The sequence below is a fragment of the Lipotes vexillifer genome, unplaced genomic scaffold (genome assembly GCF_000442215.2).
Source record: "Lipotes vexillifer unplaced genomic scaffold, Lipotes_vexillifer_v1.1 scaffold564, whole genome shotgun sequence".
NCBI classification, from domain to species: Eukaryota; Metazoa; Chordata; class Mammalia; order Artiodactyla; family Lipotidae; genus Lipotes; species Lipotes vexillifer.
The window spans coordinates 1,966,270-1,989,928 of record NW_006787829.1 but is presented as its reverse complement, the minus strand read 5'-3'; the positions used below and the strand labels follow the sequence as shown (position 1 = coordinate 1,989,928).

At 34.6% G+C, this 23,659-nt stretch overlaps 1 protein-coding gene across 1 annotated transcript in view; it reads right to left on the bottom strand.

Moving 5' to 3' along the window:
- The window catches only part of RTTN (rotatin), a 139,059-nt gene that overhangs the window by 55,749 nt on the left and 59,651 nt on the right, over positions 1-23,659 (bottom strand). Inside the window, 6 exon segments of the mRNA XM_007460864.1 lie at positions 7,887-7,958; positions 9,184-9,342; positions 11,028-11,138; positions 11,603-11,731; positions 18,195-18,414; positions 19,594-19,748. Of these exon segments, the coding sequence (XP_007460926.1) occupies positions 7,887-7,958; positions 9,184-9,342; positions 11,028-11,138; positions 11,603-11,731; positions 18,195-18,414; positions 19,594-19,748 (846 nt within the window).

Here is a 23,659-nt window from a genome sequence, read left to right as displayed (position 1 = left end):
CTGGCACGGTCTGATCCAGAAATATGGCCTCAATATATGCCGCCAGTGTTTCCGCCAGTATGCGAAGGACATCGGCTTCATTAAGTTGAACTAAGTGTGAACTTCTTGAATGGGTCATCAAGCATATCTACTTTCCTCAGAAACAATACTAACTCTCTGTATATAAATAAAAATGTTAAAACTTAAAAAAAAAAAAAGATGGGTATCCAACTTCTCATCCATAGCACGAGATGTTAGAAGACAGTAGAGCAAAATTCTTATGAGGAATGATTTCAGCCTAATACCTAGTAGCCCAAACTATCAATCCAGTGCAATTTAAATACATTTTCAAACAAACAAGAACTCAGAAGTTTGTCACTCATGCATTTGTTTTTAGGTAGGAATACAATTATTTTGAGGATGATTACTAGGAAAGGGGATTCTAACTGAAGAGAAAGGATGATTAAGAGCTTAGAAAAACTTGAGTTATGATGTGGACTCACAATGCAAGAAAAAAAAATTAACAGAAACTCCAAGGGCAAAAAAATCACCCAACGCCCAAATCAAGCTTTTAAATCCCCACACACACACACACACACACACACACACACACACACACACAAATATACCAGGAAAGTTTTCCTCTGAGTGCCAGAGAGGTCATAGCCCTGGAAGCATAGATAAGGAAGTGTAACCACAGCCCAACAAATAATGGCTCTGTAGCAAATTACTAGTTTTCACTTTTTAGAATCAACTTATAGATATAAGGAGGCTGTAGAAGAGCATCTAACCGTAACCAGCCTCACAAAGTAAACACAGAGATGAAATTGGCAAAGACTGGCAGTAGAAGTGGGGGACGAGATACCGATAAAAGGAACAACTTAGCCATATCTTACCTTCTAAATGGGGGTGGGCAAGAGATACTACCCAGGGGAGAAACTAAGACCAGTAACAGACCTATATTGGCAGGACACTGTTTAAGTGAGCTAAATCCTATGTATTGACACAGTAAAGGAACAAACATACCGTATTACTGCAAACACACTATTTAGAGACAGGAAGGTAACTACCTGAAGAATTAAAATCAGTAGGAGGTAAAGCTGTCTCTGTGAATGAAGAGGGTAAAGAATTTCAGTATAAGCTCTATTAGCTTTTTTAACCATATATATTCATTACTTGAAAAAAATAATTCCTTCTAAAATTTCAAACATTTCACTCAAAATGTTTTTAAACTTCTCAAACAAAACCAGATGATCTGGAATATGTACATATTACATAACCATTATTTATTTTTTATTTGATTTATTTTAGCTAAGCATTTAGCCTGAATCCCCAATCTCCACGTGCCAGAGCTTTCTAGTAGCAATGGCACATTATCAACAGAGCTTTAATCACAGCAGTGAAGCCAAGTCGAACATAAGCGCAAAAGACGGTGTGGCTCAGTCTTTCCACACATGACTAATGTACAAGGGCCAGAACAATGAAGTCTTTCACGCATGTACTAGGCTTCGCTCCATAGATTCATCAGTAATTGATGGGGCTGTCTTCTGGTAAAGTGGGGAAATCAGCACAGTCTAATTGCTCTGCCTTAGGACGTCTATATCCTTACCAGCCTTGCCCTCAGGTGAGTGCTCGGGCTGCCAGATCATCTGCAAAATTGCCAGGGAGAGCTCAGAAGGGCAGTATGCAAAGAAAGAAAACTCTTCAAATCACCAGGAGCCATAACAAATAAGTTTGCAAAGAAAACAGCAATTACGTCATAGAATACTCCGATTAATTTGAAAATATTGTTCTCAAGGACGCAATAAGCTACAACATTACATTTAAGACATTTTACTCCTAGTGTCACAGTACTAACATACCCATTAGCTATGATTCAAAAGGAACTAGAAGCAAAACAAAATTACATGTAAGAAGAGTGCAGAATATTTTCAAGAAGAAAAAGGAATTATTTTGATGCATAACAAATTTTTAAAATGCTATAATGTAATGCAGAGATGGAAAAAAATGACCCTAATTACATAAGAAATCCCTAACTGCATATAAATTATGAATATAGTTAAAATGGTATTGTTTCTCAGACACCAAGTACATAGCACTTTGTGAAATCAATACTCATAATGATCCATGATGAACACATTAGAAGATAAAAACTATGCATTGATAATTATCACATTATCACATCAAATATGAAAAATATAGTTGTACATACTACAACTATAAATGAGTCGGCCATCTCTCTACAACACATATGCAGGCAATCTAGCTATGTCCACTGAGAGTGTATAGAAGCAAAGACCCCTCCCTCGGAGCAACGAGCATATCTAGAACTCATTTCTATATACATTCTCCATTGAAAGAAATCAGGCCTCTTTGAGCAAATATCTGATTCCAGAGTGGCGCTGGGAAAGTCGAGAACATCTTGCTATGCCAGAAAGTAAACAAGTACTCAAAGGTTGATAAAGACATGTTAAAAGGATATAGGAGTCTTCGTGAAGGAAGTCCTCCTAGCCAAATCCGAAACAATTTGCACATCTAAATAAATAATGATAGAAAGAGATCATAATTCATGAAACATACTAAGAATTCTTGAGTTCATACTGGTGTAAATAAATAAGTGACTAAATAAATAAATAAGGAAGGCTCTTCCTTACAGTAAAACATAATGTGGAAGAAATAATGGAATTAGAAAATCATCATTTGACAACCATTCTGTAATAACTGCTTCAGACAAGAATCACAAATGGAAGTTAAAACTAATAAAAGTTGACGAGAAATAGATATTTTACAGTCTCAAAGCACCTCCTGGCAAAAGGAAAAATTTGAAGCCACAATGGAGAAAACAGACCAACTCTACCTTAACCAAGTAAGCGAGGTTAATATCACCAGCAATGGGACAAAGAGATAGCCTATCTGCTGATATAATACACTGAGAAGCACAGAGCACTTTTGTGGCTTTTCTGCCAAAAATGCATAACCTGAACCAAATCCTGAGGAAACAGACAAACCTAATTAAAGAATATTACAAAAACTAAATAGGCTATGCTCTTCAAAAATGCCAAGGTCATAAATGTTAAAGATTTAGGAACTATTTTGGATGAAAGAAACTAAATAGACATGACAGCTATATGCAACATGTATTCCTAAATTGGATCCTAGATCCTGTTTTTTTTGTTTGTTTTCTATGAAGGACAGTAGTGGGACAATTGGAAAAATTTGAATACTTTCCACATTTTGATAATTATTGTAGTGATTCTGTAAGAGAATGTCCTTGTTTTTAGGAAACTCACAATTAACTATTTAGGGAAAATAGAAGTATATGTCTGCAACTCTCAAATAGTTCAGAAAAAAGACACTAGGTAGAGCGAGAGCAAATATGGTAAAATTATAACATTTGGGGAATCTGGGTGAAGGGGATATAAAAACTGCTATACTGTTTCTGCGACTTGCCTTTAAATCTAATTTTTTTCAAAATAAAATTAAAAAAAATAATATATGTGCCAACTCCTCTCACAAACATGGAAAGGAATGAAAGCATTAACAAGTGTATTTATACCACAAACTGACATCTCATTATATTACTTAAGTGCATGAAATTACCTTTACATTTAAATCTGTGACACCATTTTCAAGGAAAAGAACAACTTGAATATTGTAAAAAGTACACATAAGCTACCATGATCATATATAAAACACTGTAGTAATGTTCTCTTGATAGAACACTGTCTTCCCCCCACAGGCCATAAGCCCCAGAGCACTAAGTCAGATCATCTGTGAATCCCCAACATTTAAATACTCAACAAACATTTAGAGAAATGAACTGAAACAAACTACACAGATAATCCCTATCTAACAGATTTCTTGTTATAATCAATTTCTTGTTATAACAACCATTCTGGTTGTTAAAGTTGCAGGGATATGGATTTGTGACATTAGTTCTCAAACTAAACCCAGCAACAGAATCTTCCACATCCAGGAGTACTAAATCCAAGTCAGACTCTAGGAAACCAGTTTACAAGACACTGCACAGCTGGGAACACAACACAGTTGAGGGTCCCTTGGAGGAAAAATTCTGTTTTCCCTCCCTAAGAGAGGAATGTAGCCTTGAACAAAGAAAGGCCAGTATTATAAACGCTGCTGTTAAAAAACAGAATAAAAAAGGTCTGTGATGCCCCGAGGACCGACGCACCAGGAACTGGGCCCTATGAGGGCTGCTGGGCGCCCGGGGAAGCTGCGCTGAGAGGCTCTTTACCTGTTCCTACTCATCGTGACCACCAACTCCCAGTGCGCTTCTGTATCCATGGAAACCCAAATGGGAATTACGCTACAAAAAGTAAGACCTGATTTTCAACTTTATTTACTTAGCAACATCAAGAAGACTAACGGGATAAATGGAATGATTTGCACATTTCTACGCATTAGCAAAGACGGATGGAGGACCATTCTCTGTGGAAGGGGCTGGGAGAAACATTTTTTTTTAATATTAAAAACATGGTCCTGAAATACACATTCCACCTAGGAAGATTAAGTTAAATAGTAAGAAATATGCAAGGCAGTAAAGGTAATATATGAGAAGAACCTAATTTAATGGTATAGACATTAAATGCTAGTATCTTTCAGAGAAGAGGAAGATTAAGATGGATTGCAGCAGTTGGTGAAAGTATTTTTTAAAAAATACTTTCTTTAAATTAAAAAAAGTTTTATTGTACAACACACGGAATATAGCCAATATTTTATAATAACTATAAATGTAATATAAGCTCTAAAAACTGTGGATTACTATGTTGTACACCTGAAACTTATATTGTATATCAACTATAACTCAATTTAAAAAAAGTTTGCAAATGAAGTAAACGTTATCCAAAAGCCCCTTGAAAACACTGCTAAATTTTGGCAGCCTTATAAATAGACTAAGAAAAATTATAAGCTAAATCTTAAAACTTAAGGAAGAACTAAATTTTTAAAAAATTTATAACTTTAATAAATTAAATATTCCTTTCAAACCCCCCCAAAATGTTTTAAGTGACTTATGCCTTACATTGTTCCAGAAAAGATTTAAGCCCTATTACAAGGAAAGGTTAATTATAACATGAAAAGTACACCAGAAATGAAAGAACAACAAAAGGTATGTAAACAGTGGAACCAGCTAAAAAGTATCTACCACATTTGATAAGAGAGCACTAAACTTTACTTAACAACAAAAGGAAACCCGGCCAGTTATATAACTCATAATTTATTTATGCAAATGATTCCCACTCAGAAGTACAATTTCAATAGTAACCTGAAATAGAAATCTAGACTGGCTGTGTGGGGAAAGAATTGGGACAGAGGTAATAATCTTAAAGCAAACACTGCAGAACATCCAGTGGAACAAGAGTGTAAAGGGCATCAACTCAGACTTCAGGCACCCAGACAAAGTGCAAAGCAGTAAAAGCAGTTCTCTTTGTAAAATATTATTAATCAAATATCTACCTCAACCAAAATAAAGTATTTACAAAGCTTCTATATACTAGTGCTACTTCCTGCTCTATCCTCCCAAACACTGCAAAACGTACACCAAGGCAAGTAAATGAAACATCTTATTGAATAAGATTATTACTCATCGTTCTACCAAAGACAGTTTTAATTTTAAATTACTGAAAAAGTAGCACCTTCATTCTGGCTGTAAACTGGCAAAGGTCACAACTTCTTGGAGATTATAAAATTCCATTGTCTAGGCTTCCCTGGTGGCGCAGTGGTTGCGAGTCCGCCTGCCAATGCACGGGACACGGGTTCGTGCCCCGATCCGGGAAGATCCCACGTGCCGTGAAGTGGCTGGGCCTGTGAGCCATGGCTGCTGAGCCTGAGCGTCCGGAGCCTGTGCTCCGCAACGGGAGAGGCCACAGCAGTGAGAGGCCCGCGTACCGCAAAAAAAAAAAAAATTCCATTATCTATATTTGAAGACTATCTCCCTCCCTTACTAGAGCAGCTGTTTCCACTTTGGGATTTAAAGTACCACTAAACTTTTTAAAAATTGGGGGACATATACTAGATTACCAACTATTTTATACTACCAAGTAAGGACACTTAAAAAATAATAACCAAAAACAAATTAAAAAAAGAGAGGAAGAAAATGTGAGTTTATTAAAACTACACAAAAAAATAGACTGATTTTTCTAATTTTGCTTAAGACTAGTAGAAGTTTCATCATCAAGTACTATTTTGGATTAGAGTAGCTCTCAAATATTTTTGATTATGGCCAACATAGGTAAAGCAAAAGACTCTAAAAGCGTACTTAAACCACTGTTTTCAACTTTTTTAGTAGAAAATTAATTCGGTGATGAAGAACTGGAAAATAACAAAATCAAAAAGCTGCACTAAGCATGTCACCAGTAGCAAAAAGGAGCTGTATACTATTTAACTTACTAGAAAAAAATGTGAAGTTCTACACATGGTTTTATATTATAATGTCCCAGAGCTTTAATAGAACCCAGAAAACTTATCACTCTTGCCTCTATATTTATTTCAATAATTAAAAAAAAACTCACTGGCACTACATCACAAAGGTTATAGTATACAAGTGTCACTACTTTAACAATGGGAGTAGAGATCATTTGCATTTGAGCCAAAAAAAACATTTTTAAATGTAGTTATTGGATAACAGGCATCAAAAGCACTACACTGGGGGCTTCCCTGGTGGCGCAGTGGTTGAGAGTCCGCCTGCCGATGCAGGGGGCGCGGGTTCGTGCCCCGGTCCGGGAGGATCCCACGTGCCCAAAAAAAAAAAAAAAAAGCACTACACTGTTAATATAAATATTAATCCTGTGTAGTCTTTTCTATTTTGTCTCCTATGGTTTTATTACAACACAGACTGTGAATAACAACCATCATCAGAAGGCACGTTAAACAAATTAAAGGAGCCAGCGGACAAGCAGCCCGGGATTTTCAATAATTGGCAGCATTAAACTGGGTTTGCAAAGTTTGGAAAAGTGAAGCTTCCAAGAGTTAAATGAGATCCAGGCCTTAACAACCACCGGGATTCAGGCTCTAGGTGACTGCCCCAAAAGCTGCCCTCACTACACCTCAACTAGATTCAGTAACTCCTCCAAATATATTCTAACGAAAACTTAAAAAGAAACCTTAGATCTTATCTAAGATCCTGGGGGATGAGATGCAACAGTGTGATAAATATGCACGTATAGGATGAGGACATATGGATAAAGACTAGGGTAGAAAAACAGCATGTCTCATTTGCCCCAGGTGAGCACTTTTCTATCCTCCAAATCACCTAAAAAGCAGTAGGCTATAAAAAAAGGTTAGGTAAAACTATCTACTGACTTGTCCTTCAGAACATGATACAAAAAATTAATCTAATAGAAAGCAAAGAAAGATAAATTATGACTCAGTGTACTTACCCAGAAAAGAAAAAAAGAAGTTAACATCAATGCATATTTAACTACACACAAATTTGTTTATTATTATTAAATTAGAGAGACAATACGGTGAGTGCGAAAGAGAAACTGCCTGGACTGAAAGCAAAAGGGTGTGATTTAGGGCCAACTACTTAAACCCGCTGTGCTAAATTTTCTTAATCTAAAAAATGAGGATAATAATGGTTCATAACTCAAACCATTACACAAGCTGATATTTGTTATGTTTCCAGAAGAGTGCCTAGTACATAGTAAACATGTCAGTGATTATTATTTCTGTTTAAAATTATTTTTAACACCACAGAGAAGAATTTGTAAATCTGATCAAGCATTTAAAAAATGCCTACATTCTCTTTCAAGAGGTCCTGTTGGCTTGTATAAAGTTTCATCAGTAAGGAAATATATACATAAATAAATAAATAAATAAATAAATATGCTGAAACTTTATCAATTAATCTCAAATATCTACTAGGTTGATAATTGTTTAAAGTCACCTACCTGCCAAGTATAACCCTTTATGATTTCTGAAGGCATTGGAATTACAAGGAGATTTTGAAAAATAAATGCAGCCTGAAATTAAAGGAAAAAAATGTCAATACTGCCATCTTGTTGTCATGTCTGAAATAACCAATATAGTGTTATTTAATAACAAGAAAGGATATCCCTGGTCAGTGGCACACGCTGAGAGGGCATCATGAGAACTCCCCGCTGCCCTTCCTGTTAGGTGATGACACAGTAGCGGGGGAAACTACCTCACCAGGAAAGATATTTTTTCCTATTTCAGAATTTTGTCTTTTTCCAAAAAGTGATCGGTAAACCATAAACTGTTCTGGTAGTATTTAAGAAATCGACTTCATGTTTCTATTATCCTCCTACAGATCATATACACACACCTTTCTCCCCATCTCTTTCTTCCTCTCTCATACAAGCTCCTCCCAATAAAAAACTGCTAACTAGAAATACAAACCACAAATGTCCAACTTAACCTCCTAGGTCCTGAAGATGGTCAAATTAAATAATCATACTAATTATGAACACTGATTATCTATTTAGTGAAAGATTATAATGCGAGAATAACCAGAGTAACAGAGGGGATCCGAAGGGAGTGAAATTTTCAACCACCTTAACTGGAAGCCAGTAGACAGTCTTTAAAATTGGTAAATCAAGAGGAAGCTTCAAGTTTAAGCATTATTATTTAAAAAAAAAAAACAAATAATAAGAAAACTACAGCCTTTGGATTTTGGAACTGGAAACTGGCTAATGATGGGCCCAGGAGCTGCTGTTTTCTTTACAAGCCTCTAAGCATTATTTGATTACTGTTCTTAAAATGGTCTGCATCAATCAACACTTTGATAAAAGTAGCAGTAAAGAAAATAACAAACTACTTAGAAAGAATTAAAATAGGATTTACTTTTCCTCTTACATGTTATATAATGAATACTACAGAGTTATTGTGACAGCCCCTTATCTTAAGTAAAGCTTTATAAACTTAAACACTGAGATCATATAAAAGTAATTTCTTTTCCTGTGAACTACTTTTCAATGTGTAATAAAATAGAAGAGTCCATTTAAAATGCACTGAATTCTGCTTTGATCTTTCAGAGTAAAGGACTCCTGTTCTGACTGTGAATCAATACCATTTTGTTCTCTATAACCATTTCATTTCAGTTGTTCGCAGGTCAAAGAGACAACAGTCAGTGGTGAGCCCACGGTGTTGAACAGGGAGTATGGTTCCTAAGAACTACCACAACAGGTCTCTGAAGGAAAATGGGCGGGGCTAAACAGACAGGCCTACCTCCCGGCGTACCATGCTACACTCCGACTGGTCCAGAAGAATGTTCACCACAGTTCCCCAGAGCCCACCAGAAATGTTTTGACAACTGTTTGCTAAGGCCACACAGCCAGTTTCAAGGGTAGTCAGTGCCGATCCTAATCCCAGTGAAGTGAACCTCACCTGTTCAAGTTAGAGAAAACGTTGTGAAACCAAAGAACCTGATTTCACAACATGAATTCTTAATTTTTCTGGTACATAAAATATCACATTTTTATGACACTGTCTTGACAATCCTAAGTTACAAGATACTTAAAGAATACTGTCCTATAAGTTTATGCATGAATAAAAATCCTATTCCATGATTTAAGAAAAGTAATAATATAGGTAATAAAAGCTAAATAAAAGCAAATGTCACAAAAAGTCAAAACCAGCTATAAGACTAAAAATTATAGTTCAAACGTCTCTTTCTAGGGAAAGCATAGGGTGCTTATATATCTTTCATGAACATGATTCTTGTTTATTTCTCATTTTTAAGAGGATACTATTATTTTGTGCCACCTTCCTTAATTTTTCAGTGTTTCTTTCAAACAAATAGTTTTAACTTCTTTGAAACTTCTTTTCAAACAGAAGTAATCGAATTATCTTTTTATAAGGTACTTAGTATTTTCCCCACAATTATTTTAAAAGAAAAATGTTTCAAAAGAGATTGACATGGTGTAATGTTTGCCATTGTACCCCCACTGCTCAAGCTACGTATTGGGTGAACTTGTGAATTTTGATTTCAGAATAGAGTTTCACTGATAACCACAGGGTAACAAAAAGCAACGCAGTCACGACGCAGTCAAGCAACAAGTCCAAGTTCAATGTGGCTCAAGAATGTATCTCTAGCTGTTAACAGTACTATATTATATACACAAAAATGTGCTAAGAGGGTAGATCTTATGGTAAGTGCTCTAATCACAAAAACAAGCAGTAAGAGGACAGAAGAAACTTCTGTAGGTGAAGGATATGTTTATGGCATTGAATCTGGTGATGTATATTTCAGGAGTGTATACTTATCTCCAAATTCATGAAGTTGTACACATTAAATAGGTTACAGATTTTTGTATGTCCATCATATCTCAATAAAGTGGTTTAAAAAAATCAGTAGACAAATGGCTAAAACTGGAAAATTCATTAATATAAAACGCTGCACTGTAATGATATTATTCTATTAAATGACACTCAAAAGTCACTTGGCTGCTATCCTTCTAAACTGTTTAAAAATGGCTGGACTTCTCCAATATTTTGCTGTTCTTTATAAAACTGATAGATTCTATAATAGTTCCTTTCTTACTATTTTTAAATCTGTACTCTGAATCTGACTGAATAGGGGGTGCCGTGAACTGAATTATGTACCCCCAAAATTCGTATGTTGAAGCCCTAACTCCTAATGTATTTGAGGAGCGGGCTTTTAGGAGATAATTAAGGTTAAATGAGACCATGAGGATTGGGTCCTAATCTGATAGGATTGGTGGCCTTATAAGAAGAGGAGGAGAGAAAAGGTCATATGAGCATGCAATGAAAAGGGAACCATCTGAAAGCCAGAAAGAGTCCTCACCAAACCTGACCATGTGGGTGGGCACCTTGATCTTCAACTTCCAGCCTCCAGACATGTGAGAAAATAAATTTCTTTGTTCAAGCTACCTAGTCTATGGTGTTTTATTATGCAGCCCAAACTGACCAAGACAGGGTGTAAATATAGCTTAAGGTATAGCACTAAAATAACCTCATTTTGGAAAATATGAACAAGTATATGCATACATGTTTTGTTTCATTTGTTCTTTAACCTACATATAATGGACTCGATTTTCCTTCACACTGACCTCTGGGTCTCGGTCAACCCACAACGGAATCAACCAAGCCAATCCCTGTTGAGTCGTAGCATGTTCTTCACTGTGACTACCCAAAGGCAAGAACCAAAGTGAGATCCACTCCTAGAATGAAAAAAAGGGAACAGAAACACATCAGGTACATTTCTAAGGATAAAATAGAGTTTAAAATAACTGAATTTTAAAAAATCAAAACAAAGTAAAAATATGCTTAAGACTTGGTTTTAATTCATTATTTAGCCAACACAAGGCAAACAACAATCTCAGCTCCTCCTTAAAAAGTTATACATAACAATTTTTCTTCAGAACAGCTACTTTCCCCATGATTTAGATAAAACATAGTTCTCTAGTGCATGCAGATTTCAATCAAAATAAATTTAAAATAAAATTCAGATTTGTGTAATGTACAGCTTCTAAGAAACATCTTTGTCAAAAATCATTTTTGTCTCCTAAAAAGACAAGTCAAAAGACATTTTCCTAGAGTAAACAGATAGGCTTGAAACGTGTTAGACACAGCACATTCCCTTTCTAGCAACTGTGGGAAGACAGGCAGCTTTGAAAGCTCTCACCGAGCTCTGGGCCTGGGCCATCATCTCATGGGATAAGTGAAGCAAGCAAAGAACCGTGCTCTTTGTGACACCTTTTCCCATGAAGGACATAGCATTTCCTCCACGCTCCACATAAAAAGAAGTAATGACCTGAAAAACAAATGAAAAACAATTTTGTGGGAGCTTTACTCTTAGTGGCTAAATATATACCTTTCTACTGACTTGTCTGAATTGAATCCTAACCACATAAAGTATATTATACTATTCTTAGTTTATACATTTAAAAGTGGTTAAGAAGGTAAATTTTATGTTATGTGTATTTCACCACAATTAAAACAAACATTCTTAGTTTAAATTGTTTTCCTTTGGAATTTGTACAAAGAATGTGTAGTATCCTCCTAGAAGATTTTGTGATTTAAAATATGCTCGTAACATTCTTCAAATGTTATAGTATCCTTTAAGTAAAAGAGTTTATTTTATAAATACCTTGTTGAAAAGTATACTTAGAAATTGCTAGCTATATAAAACTCTTACTAACTACCAGATTTAGGCTAAGTTTTCTAGAATTATGGTTTGAATGTAAATGGACATTTACATTTCTAAGCGATCTTAGATTTCTACTCCATATTTAAGCATATATTTATTACTTAAATCATTGCCTGTCAACTTTTTCTCTCCCACATACCTGATGGCTTTAACACATTTCCATCAGTAACAACAAAAGAAATGTTTCTTATCTAAACCTATTATGCCCTTATCTGAGAAGCTGAATCAGAATGAACATGGGGAGTTAGGAGACAGCAGTTTGAGAAAAAGTCCTTCCACGTGATTTAGAAAATCCTTTAAAATATGTGACAAACTCTTCTGGAAAATTTCTGTGTAAATCACATATTGTCCCGCATATAGGGGTTCAATAAATATTTGTTGACACTGAATAACAAGCATCATTATAGCTTTCAACTCAAAATAAAAAATTTAAAGTGACAAAAGATCACTTTATAATTCACAAAGTTTTAATAAAAAAAAGAATGCTAACTATATTTAGGTGCCAATACATTATGAAGGAAAAACGTGTGAATCAAAGCAATCAAAACCACATGTAATCTAATACAGCAGAAAGTATTTCAATTCATCCACCCAAGGACTCAATGCTTTTATTCAGCACAGTAAGCCATTTTGTCTTATAACAGAGACTACTTTTTAGTTTGGATTCTTTTTAGCTCATGCAGCAAAGAAGATTAGTTTTTAAAAAAATGGCATAAATATAAATCATGTTAGGCACAGCTTATTTATCAAAAGCAATTTATTCGTAAGATAACTTGGGGATTTTGACTTAAATTAGAATTTTCATAAACCAAATAACTGTATAGTATGTCTGAAAATGAAACAGTTTGGCCAGGGGTTAACAACTACAGGTGACTGCTACAGGAGTCCTGCTCTACTATTCTTTCTGCCTATGTATATGTTTAAGGTTTTTATAATTAAAAGTTTAAAACTTTAAGGGACTATTTTAGAAGAGATCTAAATGATCAAGTCTTTATTATCTTCCTATATGTCACTGGAGAGAGCTATATTGTCATGGTTTAGGTTCTAGCTTAAAAGGGATAAGTCAAGAACGTTGATATTATCTCCTTTCAACTTACCGTCAGATCCCTGGAATTATACCTCATATATAATTTTTAAGGCTTTCATTATCATAGTTTATTCACCTATCATAATGAATCATGCTTAGTCTAAAAGTCTCATTTCCCAACCACAAAAGGCAAATACTGCATTCAAATTTCACTGTGCAGAAACAAAATATCTAATAATGAATTACAACTCCCATCTGAAAAGGAATCAGCTTTAATTACTGAGAAACTATGAAGCAAATCATTTGGACCAACAATGGCTTGTTTCAACGTCCAGTTACATAAGCATTACTTTATTCTCTAAAAGATCAATTTAGCCAGTAGTAAAATAAAGAAACCTGTTTAGCTAGCTAAGTAAGCAGAAGGACCCAAGTAAGCTTTAATAGGACTCTGACACAATTTCTAACAAAAGTGACAGATTTTTTTCATATTATTTTCCTGTAATTTAATGTAAAGACATAAAGATTTTCTTCCCAAGATGTTATATGAAGCATAACATGTACTCCTCTGTTTATACCAAATAAAGATTTGTTAATCAGGTTTTCATAACAGTGAAACATTATAAAACAAGCATCATACTTTATATCTATTCCTTAACTAATAAACTGTATTGATTTTTATTACCTCAAAGACAACTGAGCTTAAAATGACAGTATTGTCTTCCCCCCCCACCCCCCCGACTTCTTACTGAGAACTAAGCCTTTTTGTTCTCCAATAACATAGAAAGCTCATTTTAATTTCAGGTATTTGAAACACAGGTGTGATGTGAAGTCTCTCCTGTTACACAATTTTACAAACAAAAGTACTCCTGAGGGTTTCTAAATATAAACAGTGTAACACTTCTTCAATTACTGCTGTAGTAGGTCCTCAAATATCCCTGATCTGAAATCGATTAAAATCACTTAATAGAGGAGATGTGTTCCAAAAGGTTTATAAATGGAGCATTTATAAATCACATTACAAATAATGCTATAAATTAGGTACTTGTAGACTGAATTATATTAAATGCATTGGAGGAGCTGATTTCTTAAAAAACATTATGGTAAGTTTTTAGCTAATACATCTATTCTAAAAAATTCATATTATTTCTGATCATGGACACCTTGAAGCATGAGATAATTAATTTACTGACAGTTTGCTCTTTTTCAGTATTTACAAGTATTCAAGATAAAAAAAATTATTTCATTAAAGTGACTACACTAAAATTCATATTAAATTTTATAGTACAGCTCAGAGTATTTACAATTTTGAAATATTTTTTAAAAAACAAGATGTACTTTTGGAAACAAATCCTAGTTAATATCACCTGAAGCATGATTTACAGCTGAATATATAAACATCACCTAAAGTATGATTCAATAATGAAAATATAAAAATTAAACACACATCATTTACATTCATTTATATCACATTTCCAAAGTTATTCAAACTTTATTCTAATTTTAAAATCATAGATAAGATACAACTAAATTATTCACTATCTGTCCACTATGTACAAATCACTGTCCTAGACCAGTGGGGAGCTGGGGGTAGTGGAAATGGTCCACAGATGATTCTAACAAGCTCACAGTGTAACAGATCAAAGCATAAAGCAAAATAAAAATACAATGTATTAAGTGCCATAATAGGGACATATACAAACTGCTTGAGGTACATAACCTGTAGAAGAGATCAGTCAGTCAAGTAATACTTACTGGGTGACTGTGTGTGAAAGAGTTAGAAAAGGCTTTACTAAAGGAAGGCAAATGAACAAGTGAGATCCTCAACTTTGTGTAGAGATTGCCACCCAAAGAGAAAAGAAGCTGTATGAAAGAAAGATTTTTTTTTTTTTTTTTTTTTTTTTTTTTGCAGTACGCGGGCCTCTCACTGTTGTGGCCTCTCCCGTTGCGGAGCACAGGCTCCGGACGCGCAGGCTCAGCGGCCATGGCTCACGGGTCCAGCCGCTCCGCAGCATGTGGGATCCTCCCGGACCGGGGCACGAACCCGTGTCCCCCGCATTGGCAGGCAGACTCTCAACCACTGCACCACCAGGGAAGCCCAAGAAACAGACTTTTTAAGCATGCTTTTTTATTTAATGAGAAGAGCCACATATAACTGAAACTTCAAGAGATGTGGGGAAAATTTTAAACAGAGATAAGACTCAAAATGCAAGATTATAATGAGCCTTATGCACTTGAAAAAGGAGATTGGGAGTGAAAGGTTTCTGTTTTGAAGGATGATCTGGTGGTGCGTAGAGACCAGTGGCAAGTAGGAACGTGCAGCACAAAAAGGAATAGGAAGTTACGGACACGATTTGGTCAAAACATTCCATGTCTAGAACGCCCATCACTTCTGATCAGTTTATTCATCTTCCAAACCTCTCTCTACACTGCTTCCTACAGGAGGCCTGCCTGAATTCCTAACAGTTAAGGACGCCAACCTCTATAACTGAACCTTTCAAGGCAAGCAATGCTGGCAGACTTGGTCACTAAGCAAACTGAGCCATTTATAGATCTAGACAGTTTATTACTTACATAAAAAGCATAAGCAAGAGTAGGCAAAGGGGCCAGCTCTCAGTGTCCCTTTTACAGGGTGACACTGAAACAAAGGGGCCAGATGACAGCAGTGCAATGGCAGCGCACTCTTGCTGACGAGCTCAGGCCAAGCTGCAGCTGAGCTGTCTATAGTCTGCTGCCGTACCCCAAGGGAGTGAGGCAGAAAGCCCGCGAGTGCATCAGAACACAGGAGGCGATAAAAACAGGCCCATGACACACTTCCTAAGAGAGAGTGAAGTGAATGAGCAACGGCCTTGTAGCAGTTCCTTACAGGCTTCTCACGTTCCAAAAAGATCACAGGAAGTTCTGCCAGAGCTTAGATCAACTGCACCTAAGCCCTGCCTACGTGGCCCATGTGCAAACACACAAAGCTGCCAGGGTACCGTGGCAAAGCTGTTCTCTTACAGAAACCTATCACTGCTCTATTCACTGCAACATTCTTAAAATATACTGGACTAAATGATGAGGAAAACAAGGCATAAAGTTAAGGCCATGATTGGAAGGTGATTAGAGCTAAAAATATATTTTTGAGAAAATAAAAAAAAAATCAGTGAAATAAGGCTCTACCTTAAAAAGGTAGGAAAAAGCCATAAATTAAACCAAAATAAGAAGGGTATAAATACAGGCAGAAATTAATAAAAGAGGGAAAAATACATTAAAGGGGGATCAACAAAGCCAAAGATTCATTCTTTGAAAAGACTAATAAAACATACAAACCACTAGTTAGGCCAATCGACAAAACTGGAGTGAAGGAAAAATCAATGTCTGGAATGAAATGGGGCCTCACTACAGATCTGACAGACATTTTAAAAACAAGATGATGTGATGAACAATTTTAGGGCAATGAATTTGAAAATTCAGATAAAATTCAGTAAAACATAGCTTACTAAGACTGACACACAAAAAACAGGAAATCTGAGCAATTCTAGATGTACTTTAAAAATTTAATTCATCTATAATCTTCCCAAAAAGAAAACTCCAGTCCCAGATTGCTATACTGTCAACTTAACATTTAAGGAAGAAATAACACCAATTCAAGCCAACTATTCCAAAGAAGAAAAAAGAGAAAGTTACATAAAGAAAAAGAGAAAATTATATAAGGATGGACTTATTTTGATATTAAAAAACTGACAAAAGTTTTATGAGAAAGGAGATAGATATAGTAATTCTAGAAACTTTTTTTGCCAATGAAAATAGGTAGAATAATTCTAAAAACATTAACAAACTAAATCTGTTTATATATAAAAAGAATAATACATCACAAACTAGTTGAAATTTTTCCAGAAATGTAAGGTTGTTTACCATTTTTAAATCAACCAATGTAATCCATCATCTTATGGAATACAAAAAAAAACATATGATTATCTTAAAAGATACGGAAAAAGCAATACACACTTATGATTAAAAAAAAAATTGTTAGCAAAGTAAGACTAAAAGAAAATGTCCTTAATCTGACTTTTCTTTAAGTAATTGAAAAAAGACTACCATAAATAGCTTACTAAAAGATAAAACATTAAAGGCCTTTCCTTTGAGTTTGGAAACAAGGACTGCTGGGTACAAAATTAACATATAAAAACTGAATATATTTCCATACATCAGCAATAGTTAGAAAATAAAATTTCACAGAAGATATAATATACTCATTTTCAACACAAGTGTACAGAGGCAATATCTAAAATTGCCCTAAACAGGAAGAAAAAGAGAAGCCAAATTGTCCTTCAGCATTGTGGTAGAGAGACTACTACACAAAAATGAAATTAAACTCCACCTACAGGAAGCAAAATGAGTTAACTCTCATAAGCATAATGTTAAAAAGAAATACAATTCCATTTAACAAAATCAAGAGAATGAGAAATTACTGTATATATGGACACATAATTAAGTGGTTAAAACCATAAAGAAATGCAAAGAAGTTATTACCATAAAAATCAAAAAAACAACTACCTTCAGAGGAGGAGTAGAGACTGGAAGTGGTTATGATGAAAGCTTCTAGGGTAGTGGCTACTCTCTATTTGAGGATCAGGGTGGTGACATGTGTGTTCATTATGTGATAATCAATGAACTATGTATTTACGTTTTGTGTATTTTCTGCATGTGTTGTATTTCACAACAAAAGGGTTAATAAATGCAAATAAACAAGTTACCCAAATAAAGGGGCTTAATGAAGTGTAAGCCTTACTTTTCTTGAAAATGAGCTTATTCATAAAAGTAATCTTACTTATATTTTTGCTAATAAAAATTATTAACACATTTAACCATTAATGAGCCATAAACACTGAATAATAATCTACATTAAATATAATAACACATATAACGCACCTAATATTGTGCCTGGTACACACTGAGTGGTCAGTAAATAGTAAATAGCTATCATTTGGGGGTTTGTAAATAGCTATCATTTAGGGGTTTTATTATTGCTGTTTATAGTTATTGACTATTTTTACTTACTTCGAGGAGACCTGACAAGTACTTGACACAAATTTCTAGTGGCTTTGTGAAAGGAGAGTGTGAGCTCCATCCCGGAAACGCTGTAAGGTGGGCCATCCCTCGTAAGGTCCTCTCGAGGGACGGCAGGCCGTAGAAGCGAGGAGCGTCCGTGACTCTCAGACACTGGAGCAGTTTCAGAGCCAGCTGCGTTTGGAAAACGTAAAAAAGTTCCAAGCATTTCCTGTGTATGTAAAGGAGGAAAAAAAATCAAACCACGGAACAAACGTAACTGGCTTAATGGGCTTTCTTGGTGGTGGTGGAGGGTTACTAACAACTTACTGTATCAAAAAAGTATGAACTGGAAATGGCGGGAAATGGCAGAAAATACTCCCTCTTAAAACAAGACTTTTTAAGAAAAACATAGTTAATATACCATCCAGAGTACATGATGTAAAATACAAGTAACAATTACATTGAAAAATGCATAAATGGGTATTAGTATTGCCAACCAATAATGAAATTAGAAGTTAACATAGAGTTACCACATGAACCAGCAATTCCAGTCCTAGGTATATACTCAAGAACTGAAAACATATGTCCACACAGAAATTTGCATATGAATGTTCATAACATCACTCTTCACAACAGTGAAAGGTAGAAACAACTCATATGTCCCCCAACAGATGAATGGATAAGCAAAATGTGGCATATCCATACATGGACTATTATTTAGTCACTGTCATCTGCTACAACATGCATGGACCTTGAAAACATAATGTTAAATGAAAACAGCCAGACACGAACGGTCACATACTGTTTCACTCCATTTATATGAAATGTCCAGAATACACAAATTCATAGAGAAAGAAAGAAGATTAATAGTTACCAGGGGCTTGGGTAAAGGGCAAATGGGGAGAGACTGCTTAATGGGTACAAAGTTTCTTTTGGGGGTAATGGAAATGTTCTGGAATTAAACAGTGATAGTTGTACAACACTGTATATATACCAAAACCCACTCAATTGTACATTTTAAAATGGTTAAAATTGTGAATTTAAAATTTTTAAGTCAGAGCTACAGATATACATTTGAAAATCATCCATGCAAAAATAATTGTACAGTCATAGAAATGGGTATGACTGCTCAGGCAGATGTGTAGAAAATTAAGAGAGAACCAAGAACTAAACCTAGAGACAACAAAATACTGTGTGTGTGTGTGTGTGTGTGTGTGTGTGTGTGTGTAATTACAATCAGGCTATATCAGAAATTGATCTGAACTAAAAAATAAACCACCACAACTGATTTTTACTGAAGTCTTTTCTCCTCTTAATTTGAAACTAATGAAAAGTAAGACCCTTTAGAAATCAAAAGAAAACTAGGTTCTGTGTGAAGTTCCCAGACCTCCACTAATACAAATGGTACCTGTCGGTAAGTGCCACAGAACCGAGCAGCAGGGTGTTGAAGAGAGCGACCAGTTCTTTCTGGAGCTGCTGCCGGACGGCAGTGCGGATGTCATCTGCTTCCTCTCGTGCCTGCGACTCTGTCAGAAGCAGCAGCTCCAATAGTGGGTTTGGACTCTAAAAAATGGTATTTGTAAAACATGTATTTACCCTCTAATGGAGCTGTATGTTGTTTCCTGTAAAGGTTTTTTTTGCTAATCATGTTCTGGAGTAACTAAGTTACAGCGCCTAAATCGTAGGTTTCTACAGCATTAGTAGAGATGTTCTCAACTCAAAAGGTGCTTCATATGTTATCTCAAGAAAAGGAAAGCATATCCATTACAGAAAACTGAGGAAAACAGAGAGAAGTACAATGAGAAAAACAAAAACCACCCATAATCACACCTCACAGAGGTAGCTGTTATTAGTATGTTGGTACATACTATTCTTTTTATGTGAGTGCAAACAGAATTATAATTCAGTATTTTTAACAAAACTGAGATCAAGTGAAAAAATCCACTACTGTGACCATTTTTTTAAACAATGTTATTATCAATATTTCTTCAAAAACATTATTTTAGTATCTGATTGTTATTCAGCCATAAGGGTTTACCACAGCTACTGGATAATCAGTGATTTTAAATTTCACTGAGCTGCAGCAGCATGCTCAACTCTGATTATACCCTATGTATGAATTCTAAGCAATGAAATCACTAAATCAAAACATTATAATAGTTTTAATGTTTTCAATGTATACTGCCAAATCGTCCCTGCAAAAAGTGTACCAGAACATATGACTAAGGCCCACAGCACCCAAGCCAACGTTGAGTATTATTACTGTTGTAATCTTTGCCAATTTGACAGGCTGATAAACAAAGGAAACTAGTACTACTTAAATTTCAACCTGTTTTCCAACTTAAAAAAAAAAATAGCTAAAGGATGTAATAGATTATTTCTAGTAATATTGAGAGAGCAGAAAATGTTACATTAACCAACAGCATTAAAAATAGATGGAATATTTATCTATCATCTATAATGTCATAGGCACTGTGCTTAAAAAAAAAAGAGAGAGAAAGAAAATAAGATTTTATTTAACTTCTGAGTTAAACTAGAAGAGCTGCATTTTCCTATTTTATCGATGGGCAAACAGAGGTTCACGAAGAGGGTAGGTAACTTAACCAAAGCCACATGAATGAGCAGAGCAAGAATTCAACCTCAGGACCATCTTACTTCAGAGATAGTGAACATTCCACCCCCGGCATTATGTCACATCAATAGTGCATATTACAACGTTCAAAAAGAGATAAAATCAAAATGTAATTACTGTTGTCATGGCATCCTTCACCTAAAGAATTCAATTCAAAAATAACTACATTCTTTTTAAGGAAAAGAAATTTTTTTAATGGGAAGAAAATTCCAAGTTGTTTACATTATGTAGTATGTACCGTATACTTCAACCAGGTACAAAGAATTAAAAATAATCTAATTGAGAGCTTTTGGAAAATACTGAGGAGAGATACTTTACCTTTAACTTACTTTACTATGCTTCACACCTAAGCAGCATTTTTTTTCAGCTTTTCCTTTCATCTTGAACAAGAAGTGTCTCATTTGGTTCAAGTAAAATTACATAAAACATAACTACAATTTCTAAGTTTCATACATGAATAAAATAACTAGACACACATCTAATAAAATCATAAAAATAAATATATATTCTATAGTATTCTTAGCCCCAAATAACCAAAGGCTTACACCCACACTCCCTCTAAATCCTGTAAATACTGACTAAACGAGCGAGCTGTTTTTAATGCAAACCCCATCTTGGTAAAATGTAATTTTACCATCAGCAATTATTAATTCTGATATACATATAAAAATTAAGTAGAAGCTACTGACATATTAATATATTGAAGCAGTATGTAAATATATACCTAAAACTAAGACCCTTCCAAAGAATCTCATCCTATTAATAACTTACTTTTGCAGGTAAATTGCTGAGACCTTTTTCCCTTTATAACATATCTTGGATTGACATGTTAACATTAAGATTCAGTGAACCTCAGCAACACCGCTTCTAAAATATGGGATTTATTTCCATTCCTCAAGTACAAGAGGAAATAGATGTCTCTATTGATGCTTATTGATCTCAAGTACTTAATCATATCTGAAGGTTTTGTCTTTAGACATTAGTATTCAATCCTAATTTTAAACCAACTACGTGGGCCATTATTTCATCAGTGCTGACCTCCAAAAAGGCAACAGTTTCTGCAATGAAGGTTCATTTTCTTTACCCGCAGAGCTACCACTCATCATATCCAATTTTCCATCCATCAGCAACCTACAACAGTAGGATGGACAATGCCCTCTGTGAACTCTTGAGTGCACATGAGCCAGTGGAAGTCTGACAACAGACAGACACGTGCTGTGTAGTTCTGAATGGTCCCCCCCGAAAAAGTATGGCCCCACTTTGATAAATTTCTATCAAAAACTCATTCCGAAAAGAAATGCATTCAAATTCAGCACTTCTCAGTTATTTTATATACTAACAAAATATCAATACATTAAAATATAAATTAGTAGTAGAAAAAATTCCTTAAGTACATAAAATGCTTGTAATAAATGAAAGTTTTGATAAAACATGTAGACAAAACTTTCACAAGAGAAAGTTTCTGTATCTTCCCTCGGTAAGTTAGCTGATTTTTCTTTATATATCTTTTAGGCATTCTTCTGCTTGATCAGGTATTCATTTCTTTTCTGTCTAATTTTCTTTTTGCCACCATCACTTTTGCGCATCTTCATATGTTATGTCCATACATTCAAAACAATTCCTTTGGAAATGCTATTTTACTGACCTTCTTAAGCCATTTCTCACTTATTTTACCCATTTCAGATGATAAACTTTTTAAAAGTCACTTTTTGACTTTCTATTTTCATGCTTCTTTTATTTTGAACATTGGTTGTTACATACGCTTAATAATTTAATCCTTGCAGCATGATATTTAGAGAGTAAACTCTCCTGATAGTGGATGCTTAAATCCACTTTACTCACCCTTCAAAGTATTACCATTATTTATAACACTAGTGATGATAATATATGAGACAAGGTAAAAGCTCTCCAAAGACAGTTTTGATACCATGCAAAGTCAAACAAACTAATTATACCAAAAATCCTTTCCTAAAACTGCATTAAAATTACAGTACAATCATCCTGTAGAAATTTCATTTTAATTTCAAAACTATGAATAAATTATGCAATATGTATCAGCATTCATGACATACTACAAAATTCATAATCGTTTAAACGTAAAGTTTTAACTAGTTATAGTTACACAGTTTAGGTACGTATATTTTAATTTTTCTACTGTTATATACTATTTACAGTCATATGCAAACATTCAACTGTTGCACAGATTTTCAAGAAAAGATTCTAAAACTAAAGCCCACCATATATCTGCTATTTTCACAAACCAAAGCAACCACAGCTCCCAGTGTACAAGGCCCACAGCTAGAATCTTAACTGAAGAAGGAGACTGGTTTAGAGGTTATTCTTTTTTTAAAATGAGTAAAAAGATTATGAAATTATAAAAAATTTATAGACCAAAAATCAATTTATCAAAAAACTCATTCAGAGAAAAAGCTTCATGGACATTATTTTAATAATATTTTAATGTCTAATCTATAAAATATTTAAGCAGGGCTAAAAGCTGAAAGAACTATGACAATAGGTTTTCCTGTTCACTTTATTAAAAATATCCAGAAAAAAACTGCCTCTGAATGCTTCCTTAATTTTTTTAATAATTAAAAGATAAGAGAAAATAGAAGTAAATACAGTACTTTGAAATCATCCTTGGGAAAGTAACAGAAGAGCAAACTTTACTGAACAATAAATCTATGTACCCTGGAAGTGCAATCATCTTAATAAGGACTCAAAAATTATAATTTAAGGAAATTAGTATGTTGTCTCTCATTTGTGTTATAAATAATTTTCTCAGTTTATCATGTCTTTTTAACTATGCTTAAGGTATTTCTTGCCATACATACAGAAACCA